General features: G+C 42.5%; 1 protein-coding gene across 3 annotated transcripts in view; it reads right to left on the reverse strand.

Annotated features, from left to right (window-relative positions):
* The window catches only part of LOC130708084 (uncharacterized), a 96,785-nt gene that overhangs the window by 6,618 nt on the left and 75,120 nt on the right, over positions 1–15,047 (reverse strand). The window contains exons 3-4 of one of the 3 annotated variants that reach the window (XM_057545026.1): positions 3,136–3,194; positions 2,529–2,630 (exon numbers count right to left, since the gene is read on the reverse strand). The exons of the other annotated variants lie outside the window; for them this stretch is intronic. Of the exons in view, the coding sequence (XP_057401009.1) occupies positions 3,185–3,194 (10 nt within the window). The 3' untranslated portion in view covers positions 2,529–2,630; positions 3,136–3,184. Of the gene's footprint in view, positions 1–2,528; positions 2,631–3,135; positions 3,195–15,047 lie in introns of those variants that run through there. 3 annotated transcript variants of the gene reach the window in all.

Below are 15,047 nucleotides of genomic sequence, written 5' to 3' on the forward strand. Positions count from 1 at the left end.
GCCAAAACAACAACAACAAAAACAAACAAACAAAAAAACACCTTGACAACAATGGAAGTTAAGGGAGAGAGATGGAAACAGGGCTGGACAGGAAGGGTGGTCTTTGATGACTCTGAAAGCCTGCAGGGAAGATTGCCTTGTTATGGTAAGTGGGTCCTTCCTGGTTGTCAGTGAGAGATGCTGTAACCCGCCTTCAGTTCTGATGCTTCCCTTGATGTGCTGAGGGGCACTGCACTGATCCTTTCCTTTAACTGTAAGAAGGTGCTAACAACATTTCATTTCAGATCATTAATGTAATACGTTTAGACAAAAGAGGCTATTAGTCTCGGAAAGGACTGCTTTAAAGACCATCGAAATGTGTCCTCTTTCTGCTTTCTTCTGTGTTCTGTGCTCCTCTCCCTGAATTCCCAGATACAAACTAGAGAATGCAGCAGCGCCTGGAGCAGAGCGGTAACAGCCGGTATTATTTTGACAGCACAGTGCAGGGCTGACCACCCTCCAGCGTGTGCACTTTGCTACAGTACGTGGTACATCCCTTCGCAAGCGCAAAGAGAGCTAAGGAAACGTTAGAGGGCTTTATTCCAGGGATCTTTAAATCTAGGCTGGAGAAAAGATCATATGCCCACGGGTAGAAGACAGAGGGTAAAGGGAAGGCATAAGGAGTAGGATGGAAGAGGCAGAAAGTAGGGAAGCAGGAGGAGATACGGGAGGAGGGAGCCAGCATAGGTGGGAAGAGGAAGCTAAGAAGAGTACAGAGAGGAAGGAGAGGAAAGACCAGGAAATGTTTAGGCCAAGACCCAGCTCCTCCTCTGGGTCCTCCGTAGGCAGGGACAGCTACGTCATTTGTAGGGCCCAGTGCAAAACCCAGGTGCGGAGCTGTAAGCAGATAGGGTAGGGGGTCCCCAGAGAAAGAGAACCAGGCATGGCTTTCTTGACAGAAGAGAAGCTATTTCGTGATGTAAGTCTGGCCACAGTGCTTGCCCTTGAACAGGTCTCAGTAATCAAGGATCTTAAGAGAAGTGAGGGTATGCAGGAATGAAGGGAAAGCTGTCAAGAAACAACAGTTCAGCAATAAAACAGAGTCCTAGTTCCTCCTCAAGAGAGATATGTATAACAATCTGATGCACATCTTTGCGATCTGCAGGAACTAAGGTCCCCACCCAGGTGGAGGAAGGAATGATGATGTTGACCCTCGTGACTTCTATCAATTAAAGCTTGGACTCTGTCAACCTTTGCCCCAATTCTATGCTGAATTCTCCTCTGCTCAAGCCCATTCATGAATGTGCATGTACCCTTAGCTTAAAACTTCCCCAATTTTGCTATTTGGGGAGACACTGATCCCCAGTGTTCTCCTTACTTGCTGCAAGTAATAATAAATCCTTCCTTCTCCAGATCTTTGACTTGGTTGTGTCTATTGGCTTAACACCCACCAAGAGGTGAACCCAGTTTTCGGGTAACAGAGCCCCTTGTTCAGAACTTACTAAGAATTTCAAGATGGTGACCGCAGAACATTAAAGGAATCTTGGGCCCCGTGACTGCACTTGCCATGAAGCTGGCACTGTCTGTGGGGCAAGATGAACTAGATGAGAATTTTCACAGCGTGTTCTGTAAGCCTCAGATGTTCCAGGAACAAGAGATTCCTTCATCTCCTAACTGGGAAGCAGAGCACAGCCCCATTCTTAAAGATCTCCCCCTGCCACACACACGCACATGAACACCTCCAAGAAACCCTGGGAAAAAGAAACTTCTGTGACTTCATTTAAACCAGTGTTTCTCAACTGACCCGTGGTGTGACCACGGAAACATTGTCCCCCTAATACTCCGTGTTAACATCCCACAGAACCCATTTTGCAAAATGCTTGAAGATCTTGAGGTTCCTCGAGATCACCCATAGCAGCCCTTCCTACCCTGAGATTCGAGGCTCAAGAACCCGCTCTGCTTGGCCTTGGGGTGACAGCAACTTCCTTGCACCAGATTGGATGGTGGGGGGAGGGGTGAAGGACGGGGATGGGAGTAGCCCCCAGAGTTTACTGTGGCTGCAAAACCTGTGGGAGGTTTTCCAAGATGAGACATCGACTCCCCTAAACTCCCCTTCACGCAAGCACAAAAAAGCCTTTGTTTTATTCTAAATGTATTCAAAATGTTCCCTCTATTTTAATGCCTAATCTCCCCAGAAATTTTTCAAAGGGAACTTTGATACCACATGTAGGACAGGGACTCCTTGGCTATGGTAAATAAATACAAAGTTTGTAGAAGACTTGCAATCACAGATCATTTTATCCAAAGTGTATCATTGTATTTAGGGAGAAGTCATGCCCAGAACTCCCTGTATTCCAGTTCCTGTGATCAGGAACCCAGGAATTCCTCAAATTTAAAACATTATCCTTGACAAAGATTAGTTAAATTTCAACGTTGTTGAGAAGAACAAGGTTTAATGCAGAAAATAACCCAGGTATTGGTTTTTTTTGTTGTTTGTTTGTTGTTATTGCTGTTGTTGTTTGTTTCTCCATACACAGTAAAGACTGAGGGTTTTGAGCAGAAGCTCAAGGCTGGATCTCATCTGTTCCTCACACCCTTTGTTGCAGTAGACAAGTCACTAAATCATCTTCTCTGTGCCTTTGTTTTGTCATCTGTAAAATGGGAATAATAGCGGTAGTAAAGATTCTTCTAGCAGTACGATAACATGTGAGAAAGCCCTCTAAAATCTAACTGCAGCAGGCTTTGCTAAAGCACCTCTTACTTTCCAATTACAAATGTAAAGAGCCAAATCTCCACAGTGAGGCATGGACAGATGGACAGATTTTTAAATCAGAAGAAAAAAAAAAAGGGTTATCACAATACTTAGCAAGAATTCCCCCCTCAGTGGTCATTTTGCTTGGAGGTTCAAACTATAACCAAATGCGATGAAATATGCGTACTTTGGAGATTCTTAAGCTCCCTTTACATGAATCCTTCTGAAATATACCAAATGGTTCTTAGCGAGGAATCAGTTCAGCAGGGACTCTAGGAGAGCGCTGGTGCCGCCTGCCGGCTTGGAGTGGTATGACAAGTGTGCTCTACAGAGACAAAGGGAGGTAGTCTGGAAGCCCTAAATGGGGAATGTGAGAAACCTGGGCTGGAGCAAAATATTCTGACCTGGAGCCTCGCTGTTCAAATTGTGGTCCCCTGGCCAGCAGCACGGGCATCACCGGGAGCTTGATGGAAATGTAAAATCAGACTGCATTTTAATAAGATCCTCCACCACACACATAGAAAACAAACTTATAGTTACCAAAGGGGAAGGGGGAGGGGTACATTAGGAATTTGGGATTAACATATACACGATACTATATGTAAAACAGATAACCAACAAGGACCTACTGTATAGCACAGGAAACTATACTCAGTATTTTGTAATAACCTATAAGGGAAAAGAATCTGAAAAAAATAGATATATATGTATGTATAACTGAATTACTTTGCTGTACACCTGAAACTAACACAATGTTGTAAATCAACTATAATTCAATTTTAAAAAAACCAAAAAAAACCCAGGGGCTTCCCTGGTGGCACAGTGGTTAAGAATCCGCCTGCCAATGCAGGAGACACTGGTTCGAGCCCTGGTCCAGGAAGATCCCACATGCTGCGGAGCAACTAAGCCCGTGCGCCACTACTGAGCCTGCGCTCTAGAGCCTGCGAGCCACAACTACTGAGCCTGCGTGCCTAGAGCCCGTGCTCTGCAACAAGAGAAGCCACCTCAATGAGGAGCCCGCACAAGGAAGAGCAGCCCCCGCTCGCCACAACTAGAGAAAGCCCGCACACAGCAACAAAGACCCAACGCAGCCAAAAATAAATAAATAAAAAAAATAGGGCTTCCCTGGTGGCGCAGTGGTTGGGGGTCTGCCTGCTAGTGCAGGGGATGCGGGTTCGAGACCTGGTCTGGGAGGATCCCGCATGCCGCGGAGCAACTGGGCCCGTGAGCCACAACTACTGAGCCTGCGCGTCTGGAGCCTGTGCTCCGCAACAGGAGAGGCCACGATAGTGAGAGGCCCGCGCACCGCGATGAAGAGTGGCCCCCGCTTGCCGCAACTAGGGAGGGCCGTAGCGCAGAAACGAAGACCCAACATAGCAATCAATCAATCAATCAATCAATAAAAAATCTTAAAAAAAAAAAAGATAATTTGTTAAAAAAATAAAATAAAATAAAAAAATAAATTTATCAAAAAAAAAAAAAGAAAGAAATGAAGGATGTATCCACCCCTCAACAAATAAAGTATTACATTAAAAAGAAAAAGATCTGGACTTCCCTGGTGGTCCAGTGGCTAAGACTCCATGCTCCCAATGCAGGGGGGCCCGGGTTTGATCCCTGGTCAGGGAACTAGATCCCGCATGGATACCACAACTAAGAGTCCACAAGCTGCAACTAAAAAAGATACTGCATGCCGCAACTAAAGACCCTGTGTGCCGCAACTAAGACCTGGCGTGGAAGGAAGGAAGGAAGAAAGAAAGAAAGAAAGAAAGAAAGAAAGAAAAAGAAAGAAAGAAAGAAGGAAAAGAAAAATCTTCCAAGCAATTTATATGTGCATTGGAGTTCAAGAAACATGTTCTGGAGGATTTAATCTAGTGACTAAAGGTCAAAGGGGAATTCTAAAAGTAGGAAGCTACTTTAAATAAATTTATTTTAAAAACCCAGGTAGGGGCTTCCCTGGTGGTACAGTGGTTGAGAATCTGCCTGCCAATGCGGGGGACACGGGTTTGGGCCCTGGTCTGGGGGGATCCCACATGCCGTGGAGCGACTAGGCCCGTGAGCCACATTTGCTGAGCCTGCGCGTCTGGAGCCTGTGCTCCGCAACAAGAGAGGCCACGATAGTGAGAGGCCCACGCACCGCGATGAAGAGTGGCCCCCACTTGCCGCAACTAGAGAAAGCCCTCGCACAGAAACGAAGACCCAACACAGCCATAAATAAATAAATAAATAAATAAATAAATAAAATAAATTAAAAAAAAAAAAAAAACCCAGGTAGGGATAGCAACTCACAGAAAGCTTAGCACTTCTGCTCTATTTAGTTCAAGTCCTTTGTCACATCAACCAGTAAACTGAGTGCTTTGCCCCACAACTCTGCTTTTCTTAATTTCATTTTCATCATATTTCCTACTTATTCTTTTGAAGGCTTTTTTTTCCTTCCACAGAATTATTTCTACAATTTTATAATAAAATTACCCAGGAAAACAGGATTCCTTCCCATTACGGAAAATTTGTTTTACTATCTTATTTTCTGAATTACTGTCTTAGAGTTCCTTGGTTGCAAGCAACAGAAATGAATTCTGGGAAATATAAGCAAAAAACAAAATGTATTGGGTGGATATGGTGGTAGCTTATAGAATCAAAGAAAAAGCTGAGCAATGAGGTCTTAGAAAGGACAGGAAGCTGGCGCTTCCAGGGCCACACCTTTAGGACACACCCATGCCAAGTGTTTTCAGCCCTGTCTGTGTTGCTGATCAGTATGCAAATTCTCAGGACATAGAATCTGTTTGGCCTCGCTTGGTTCATGCCTGGCCCTTGGAGAAGGAAGGGCAGGGCATCTCAGTTTCAAGACTCATTGAAAGTGTATCTAATGAGGAAGGCTGGGTTCAACGGCTGTTACAGTCAACATCCACCCTGATTGGTCGAGCATGGTAGTACCCATGTCACTCCAGTTTTTATATATTTTGACCATTACCCCTGGAGAGAGTGGGTCCCCAAGGAAAACTGAGGTGATTTAGCTGAAAAAGAAGGAAAGGATAATGGGCAGGCAAAATCAATAGATATTCTCTATACACATCTCTATTGTGAAATAAACATGCACCCACCAAGGTACCGATTGAAGAAGATATTGATAAAGTATTTACTCTAAAACCCATGTATCTGTATCTATTATTCCAAGAGGTATCCAAGAGGTTAAAGTGGGGGGGGGATATTTTTAACCCTTTACGCACACAACTGGAGCATTCAGTGAAATCTTGATGATCTTTGGCTTTTCAAGGCAAATCTACCTTCTACAACATCATCAGATTAAAACAGAAGTTAAACAGTGGAAAGGGCTCCTACCTGCCAAGACTTCTGGCATGCATCACCCCTCTAACATTCTAATGTATTCACGGGAAATGTTATACAAATGGTGGGGGTCTTTTTTTCTTTTTAAAGAAGAGAGAATAAAAATGACTGTGTAGCTATGAAAAATACACTCTGGTACCAGAGCCCCATCACAGTTCTTTCAGAAAACATCTTGGGGGAATAAATAGCTGCAGTCTCATAGCAACATTCAGTTCGACAATGCTCAGAGCTGAAAGACGTTCTTGGGTTAGAAATTTGCCTGCAAAAGGATGCCATCCAGAGTTACCTTTAACTGTGGATAACAGAGTCAGTCCACAGCCAGGGGAAATGGGTCTCAATCAGGTAGTCCTTCTGCTTCCTTGGAATTTTGCAAGAACTGACCGATGTCCTCATAAAGCTAAATGAATGAAACTGTATGTCATAGAGAGGACTCCGTGACATACCCAGTAACCTGACAAAGGCTTCTTAGCGGGAAGAAAACGTTTTCTTTTACGTTCTATGCACTGGTCACACTTTACAAATAGCTTAGAATAATAATAATAATAATAACAGCAGAAAGGAAAAAATGATGCAACCCCCTCCCCACAGATGTATCTCCACAAGCAGTGCTGTTACATTCATTAAGTCTATCTGAAGTCTTATTTCTCTTCTTTAAAATTATTCCATGAGGTTAAATAATCTATTTTTGTACTGTTGGAGGGATCTGGCATCCATGGCCCAAGTAATTAGTAAATGCACATTTCTTTGATCCTCCTGTTTCATTTTTAAAATCCAAGTGGTTTTTGCATTCTATGCCACCATCTATCCTTGTATATTTTAATAAGAAACCAATGTTTTCCAAACTAGTGAATATAACAAAAAGGAAACAGACTCATAGATATGGAGAACAAACTAGTGGTTACCAGTGGGGAGAGGGAAGGGGGAGGGGCAAGGTAGAGGGAGGGGATTGAGAGATACAAACTACTATGTATAAAATAGATAAGCAACAAAGATATACAGTACAATACAGGGCATACAGCCAATATTTTATGATAACTATAAATGGAACATAACCTTTAAAACTAGTGAATTACTATGTTGTACACCTAAAACTTCCATAATATTGTCATACATCAACTATAACTCATTAAAAATAAATAATAAAAATTACGATAGCGTATGATATTACTTGTATGTGGAATCTAAAAATGATACAAATGAACTTATTTACAAAACAAAAATAGACTCACAGACATAGAAAACAGACTTCTGGTTACCAAAGGTAAACCAACTATACTTCAATAAATTTTTTAATTTAAACAGTAAAAATAAATGAATAAATAGTAAAACAATAAAAATAATTTTAAGTACCAAAAAAAAAAAAAAGAAAGAAAGAAAGAAACTAATGTTTTCCGGAAAACTCTGGAGGCACGTTGGCCCTCCAGGAAGTGGGGGCAGGCACAGGCCATGGTCACCTGGCTGAGATGGTCCAGTTTGGAGCAAAGGGACTAGGTTTCCAGCCCTGGAGCCATCATCCAGAAACAAGGTCAAGACCAGGCCAGGAACTTAATTTTACTGCACCTCAGTTTCCCCATTTGGGCAGTTAGGTGGTTTGTGTACACTCTCTAATGCAGCTGAAAAGCCTACCGTTCTGGTCATCTTCACTGTGGACTCCAAGAGTAGAACAGGGAATCCAAAAAAGTGGCCAGAAAGCCACTCAGGAACCTACCATTGAAACTTTCTTTTACAACCCCCATCTCTGGTCCACAGCCTTTGAGGAGCAGGTCCAAGGAACTGAGGTATTGAACTGGAAGCCATAAGTGTAAGAAAAAAAAGGATCCGAGAGTCTATCCTTTAAATACCAAATCCTTGATTGGGCCGCTGTCCATCATCTGTTCTCTCTTTATCTGGAGCGAGCAGCCGTGGTCGGCACCGAGGCACCATCCACAGCGCCTGTCCTCCTCTGACGGGCATTGTCATCACTGAATGATGAGATGGGGGCTTATCGGGAGCTTGGAGGGATAAATGCGATCTTGGGCGACTGAATTAAGATTGGAAAATATCTTGACAGGCTGGAATAATGGATAAAATCTAACGTTTGAAATGTAATCAGGATAAATGGAAAATCTGGCTCACGGGTTCAGAATACCAAGTGCACAGAAATCGCTGATCTTGTGAAAAAAAGGCCTAGATGTTCAGTTTACTACATATCTCAGTCTGTGCCAGCAGGCTCAGCAAGATGACTCGACATCACCATCACCACCTCCCCAACCAAAGCAAACATGGCGTGGAATTTGCTGAATAAAACTAACCCAAGCAAGAGAAGGAAAACGTGCTCTATCCTCCCATCAGGTCATGTCTGTGTCATTAGGAGTGATAGGAAGGAAAACAGACAAGCCCCAGAGAGAAAGACAGACTCCAGCCTGATGAGACGTGGCCTTGCCAGGCAGGAAGACCAGGAAAGAATCCAGAATTTAACCAGGGCTTAAAAAGATGAGGAACGTTAATGCAAAATCCCAACCACCCAAAGCAGGTGATAAAATAAAAAGAGGAGGTTGAGAAAGAATCACATAAGAATGTAAAAGAGTTGATGGAATGAAAATGCCAGATGGCAAGACAATAAGATACCTGGAGATAAAAGGAAAAGCAACCAAGCAGAAAAGGAAGTTCTATAAAGCAGGAATGGAGGCTGTGAGTCAAATTGGGGTGGGGTGAGAATTGGGGAGGGGAGTGATCGAGACCCAGAAGACGGATGTAATCCAGTTACACCAAGGGCATGGGCTCAAGGGTCCCTTGTTTTGATGACCATAAAAAGGGTTCAGTGAATTCTTCCGAAGTTTGAGATTGGCTCAGAATACGTGCAGCCCAGATCCCTGTCTCAGCAAAAGCCTCTGTCTGATGTGCAATATTATTGTCCTTAAGCAGGTAGCCCAATTTTTCTGGGATGATAAAACTACTCCTTTCTGCCTAAGTTTTTTTTTAAAAAATCACTCACTATTTACTAAAGTATAACCTACTTGCAAGACACATGCACATATCTAAATGTAGGGCTTGAAGAATTTTCACAAACTGAGCACAGAACTTTCATCAAGAAACAGAACAGAAGCAGAACAGAAGCCCCGTCACATTCCATTCTCATTACTACCTCTCCCCCAGGGCAACCTCTGTCCTAACTTCTGCTGATAGATTTGTTTTGCACCTGATATAAATGGAATCATGCAGTAAATTCTCTCATGAGAGTCATCCGTACTGTATGTGGTTGTAGATCATTCACCTCATTGCTGGGTAGTATTCCACTGGGTGAACACAGCACACATTACACATTCAGTGTTGATGGACATTTGTGGAGTTTCCAGTTGAGGGCTGTTATGAATAATACTGCACTGAACTTCCGGTTCATGGCTTTTGGCGGGCATATGCATGCATTACTGCTATGTCATAACAAGGGGTAGAATTACTGGGTCACATACACACCCTATAACAATATGATATCACTTATATGTGGAATCTAAAATATGACACAGATGAACTTATCTATGAAACAAAAACAGACTCAGAGAGAGAAAAGACTTGTGGTTACCAAGGGGGAGGGATGGATTGGGAGTTTGGGATTAGCAGATTCAAACTATATATTATATACAGAATGGGTAAACAACAAGGTCCTACTGTATAGCACCGGGAACTATATTCCATACCCTGTGATAAACCAGAATAGAAAGAATATGAAAAATAATGTATATATATGTATAACTGAATCACTTTGCTGTACAGCAGAAATTAACACAACATTGTAAATCAACTATACTTCAATAAAATAAATTTTTAAGAATTTTTTTTAAAAATTAAAAAGGATATCTGAAAACTTCCACTGTCACTCTGGAGAACTGTGTGCAGATCTGGGCAGGATATTTATGAAATAGGCATTCTGAGAAGTTCATCTGAAGAGTAAGCTGCAGGTGACACCCTTAGTGAGACTGTAATAACCATGTCCCGTGAGAGCCACTGAGGAAGTGGGCATTTGGAGATGGAGAAGACACACCCAGGGGGAAGCTGACTTCAGATGTGAGAAGGGCTATAATGTTAGAAGAGCTTCTGGTTGAACCAGGTAGATTGAGCATATGCATTTATCTTTCTTTTTCTCAAAGACCCAATTAAAATGAAAGGGGGGGATTGATTAAGTTGATAACCAATTGGTCTCTTTTTAAAAAAAATAAATTTATTTATTTTTCTATTTTTGGCTGCATTGGGTCTTCGTTGCTGTGCGCAGGCTTTCTCTAGTTGTGGCGAGCGGGGGCTACTCTTCGTTGAGGTGCGTGGGCTTCTCATTGCGGTGGCTTCTCTTGTTGCGGAGCTCCGGCTCTAGGTGCGCGGGCTTCAGTAGTTGTGGCACGTGGGCTTCAGTAGTTGTGGCTCGCGGGCTCTAGAGTGCAGGCTCAGTAGTTGTGGCGCACAGGCTTAGTTGCTCCGAGGCATGTGGGATCTTCCCGGACCAGGGCTCGAACCCGTGTCCCCTGCATTGGCAGGTGGATTCTTAACCGCTGAGCCACCAGGGAAGTCCCACAATTGGTCCAGTGACCAATTTTAGTGACCAAGTTTAGAACTCTAAACTTTCACTGCTGAGGGTGCAGGTTCGATCCCCGGTCAGGGAACTAAGATCCCACCAGACGCAAGGTGTGGCCAAAAATTTTTTTTTAATTTTTAAAAAAACTTTGATGTTTTTAGATTTTTGACAGTTGTATAAGTACCTAGGGAGGTTTTGCTTCTTAAGTCAGAAAATCAAGTCTAGTAGTTTTATACTAGACATGGTCCAAAGGTTAAAGACAATGAGAGATGAGAGAATAGGCAACAGCAGACAAGGTGTATAACAAAATATTTTAAAATGGTAGGTGGATGAAGAAGCTGTGAGAGCTGAGGGGATGCCTGCAGAGGGGAAAGCCAAGGAGAAACCAGCACTGTATTCTACAGAACCTGGAAACGTTTCAGGAGGTCAGGCACAGGAAGAAGAGAAGTAGGAGTGAGACGTGATAGGACAGAAAGAGGGAAAGAAACACTATGGAAAGAGAAGATAAGGAGCAGAGAGACCCTCATGTCCCGGCCCCATTCTACACGAAGGGGTTGGGTGGCCACCAACTCTGCCCAGAGGAGAGTAGAAGCGTGAGGCAAAACTGCAGTAGAGAAGCCCTAGGTCAGAGATGCTAGGGGATAAATGGGGTGGTGGCGGCACCACACTGAAAACAGAGTCTCTCAGTGGAAGCTCACATACCGGATGGTGAGACTCCCAGCCTCCATCCTCCTGCTCAAGCTCTAGGCAAGAACTTGATGAGGTTTTCTGGAGACACAAAAATGCCCCAGAGGAAAAACCCTGTAGATACCAACATTTGGTGCTCTCAATGAACAAACAAAATGACAGGTTCCCTGGCTCTTATTGGTTAAGATATACTCGGTTGCAGGTAAGAGAACCCAGTCAACAGTAACTTAAATAAATATAGTCTTGTTTCTCTAATATAACAACAACAAAACTGGAAGTAGGCGGAAGTTGGCATTAGTTCAGCCAGTTAGCAATGTCAGCGAGTTTTTTTTCTTTTTTACTTTTGTGGTTTTCAATCTTCTTGGTCTTTGGACCCCTTTAGACTCTTAAAAATGACTGAGGGTCTCTGGAACCCTTTAGACTCTTAAAAATGATTGAGGGCACTAAAGTGCTTTTGTTCATATGAGTTATACCTACTGATATTTGCTTTATTAGAAATTAAGATTGAGGGACTTCCTGGTGGCACAGTGGTTAAGAATCCGTCTGCCAGTGCAGGGGACACAGGTTCAATCCCTGGTCCGGGAAGATCCCACATGCCGTGGAGCAACTAAGCCCACAAGCCACAACTACTGAAGCCCGCTCACCTAGAGCCTGTGCTCCGCAACAAGAGAAGCCATCGCAATGAGAAGCCTGAGCACCGCAATGAAGAGTAGCCCCCGCTCGCCACAACTAGAGAAAGCCCGCGCGCAACGAAGACCCAACACAGCCAAAAATAAATAAATAAATAAAATACAAATTTTTTAAATGCTTTAAAAAAAAGAAATTAAGATAGAAAAAATTCAAAAACCCAAGAATACACAATCATGCATTCATTGGCTGTCAGAATGAAAATGACATCACATGTCAGCCAGCCTCTGGAAAACTCCACTGTACACTCATGAGAGAACAAGGACAAAGGAAATAATGTCTTGGTATTAATATTAACACAGTTTGACCCCTGAAAGTTCCTCAGACAACATATCTCAGACAACATTTTGAGAACTACCACCTTGTGTCTTCTGAACCAGCTTCAGGCGTCACATTTAAACTCAGAGCAGGAAGAAGGGAAGAGGTGGGCAAGCCAGCCATATTGTCTTCTTGTCAAGAAAGGAAAAGCTTTCCCAGGAGCTCTTAGCTGACTTCCCTTCACAGCTCCCTGGCCAGAACTATCACAGGATCACAACTAGCTGTTGTCAAAGATGAAAGCAAAGACCAAAACCAAACAGAAGTTTGTTTTGAAGTTTTTGAAGGAAACAGAGACAATTCAGAGAATAGAATAGCAAAAATTTTAAACCCATAATTCATTTCCTCAGAGAAGTACAAGGACCATATCTCATCCCCAGAACAAGAACAATATACTGTTAAAATATTTTATAGCTGAAATAAAAATTTAACCAATGGGTGGGGAGATAAAACTGAGGAAATCACACACACACACACACACACACACACACACACACACAAGACACAGCAAGTAAAATAGAAGAGATAAGATTTTAAAATTTAGAAGATAAGTACATGAGGTGTAACCATCCACATCATATATAAATTGTAGAAAAGAAGAAGTGAGAAAACAGAGAGAAAATTATCATGGAAATAAAAAGAAAATGCTCCAGAATTGAGAGATATGAGTTTCCCAATTCCTGTGTGCCCAGCAAGAAGAGGGAAAAACCCTCAAGATATGTCATTATGGCATTTTAGAATGCTGCAGACAAAGCAAGCTCCCAAAGGAAGAGAGAGAGGGAGAGAGAGACAGAGACAGAGACAGAGAGAGAGAGAGATTTTGAGAGAGAAGTCAATATAAAAAAAGAAAATTGAGAATCACTTTGTATAGTTTGACTACGTATAGATTGCTGTTTTGAAAATAATTTTCCTTCATATTTTTGAAGGTATTGCTTCATTGTCTTCTAGCTTCTGGCATTGCATCCTGATCCTCTCTTTTTTTCTTTTTTGTACGTGACCCCTTTCTCTCTCTCAAAAATCTCTCTCTCTCTCCATATATATATATATATATACACACATATATGTATGTATATATCTCCTATTGGTTCTTTTTGGTTCTGTTTCTCTGGTTGCCATGTAACAAACTGGGTAGGGGATTTCTATTATGACAAGAAAGAAGAGAAGGACAGATACTGGGGGACTATTATGAAAAAGAAGTACTTATAAACTCCAAGAAGAGCAAAAAGGTGTACAAGAAAGGAAACGTAGCCATGGTATTCTACTTGGCTCACCAATGACTGATATTTCATTTAATCATAATAAGTAAACTCTGAAATATTGGTTTAACCAAAAATCATCATATAACTTACAGGAGGGTGAGAGGAAGTAAATGAGGGACAACAGATGGCTTCCAGGTGCTGAATGACCTTGTATATTAGGACCCTGCTATAGACCAAATGTTTGTGTCCCCTCCACAAAATTCATATGTTGAAATCCTAACCCCCAATGTGATGGTATTAGGAGGTGGGGATTTGGGGGAGGTGATTAGGTCATGAGGGTGGAGCCCTCATGAATAAGATTAGAGCCCTTATAGAAGAGACCCAGAGAGCTCCCCTGTCCCTCTTGCCATAGTGAGCTGTCTATGAACCAGGAAGTGGGTCCTCATCAGACACTGAATCTGCTGATGCCTTGATCTTGGACTTCCCAGCTTCCAGAATTTTGAGAGATACATTTCTGTTGTTTGTAAGCCACCCAGTGTGTGCTATTTTGTTATAGCAGCCCTAAGGGTCTAAGATAGACTCAATAGACAAGTTCCAAAGTGCTGAATAAAGAAGTAGCTGTATTGCAGCATTTATTGGTGAAATGATACATCTTGGTGCCAGTGGTGGGAGAAAGGGGAGGGATAGGGTATGGGAGTCTAGGTGAAACAAGATGGTTTATGAGTTGATCATGATTGAAACTGGGTGAGGGATACATGTGGCTTATTATAATGTTCTCCTTACTTTTGAATGTTTGAAAATTTTTATAATAAAATTTGCAAAAATAATAAAATAGTAATGAAGTAGCACTTAATACTGCTTATTAAGTGTCTACCAGAAGAAAGAGCTAAAAGCTTAGAAAGAAATGCTCAGGAACGGGAAAGAATGGAACAGGGAACTGCTGTCTGTGGTATAAACTTTTCTGTAAACAAAATATGTAGTTGTTTTTTTTAAAATAAATTTATTTGTTTATTTATTTTTTGGCTGCGTTGGGTCTTCGTGTGGGCTTTCCCTAGTTGCTGAGAGCGGGGGCTACTCTTTGTCGTGGTGCGTGGACTTCCCATTGCGGTGGCTTCTCTTTGATGCAGAGCATGGGCTCTGGGCACGTGGGCTGCAGTTGTTGCGGCATGCGGGCTCAGTAGTTGTGGCTCGCTGGCTCTAGAGCGCAGGCTCAGTAGTTGTGGCACATGAGCCCAGTTGCTCCGCGGCATGTGGGATCTTCCCAGACCAGGGCTCAAACCCGTGTCCCCTGCATTGGCAGGCGGATTCTCAACCACTGCACTACCAAGGAAGTCCCAAAATACGTAGTTTTTTAAATTATTATTAAAAAATAGTGATGAGGGGAATTCCCTGGCAGTCCAGTGGTTAGGACTTTGCACTTTCACTGCTGAGGGCGTGGGTTCAATCCCCCTGGTCTGAGAACTAATCTCCCACAAGCTGCTCAGCCAAAAATAAATAAATAAATAAAACTAAGCAAAGAATAAGAAGTGGATTAAAAAAAAAAGAA

Source organism: Balaenoptera acutorostrata, chromosome 4, assembly GCF_949987535.1.
Source record: "Balaenoptera acutorostrata chromosome 4, mBalAcu1.1, whole genome shotgun sequence".
Lineage (NCBI taxonomy): Eukaryota > Metazoa > Chordata > Mammalia > Artiodactyla > Balaenopteridae > Balaenoptera > Balaenoptera acutorostrata.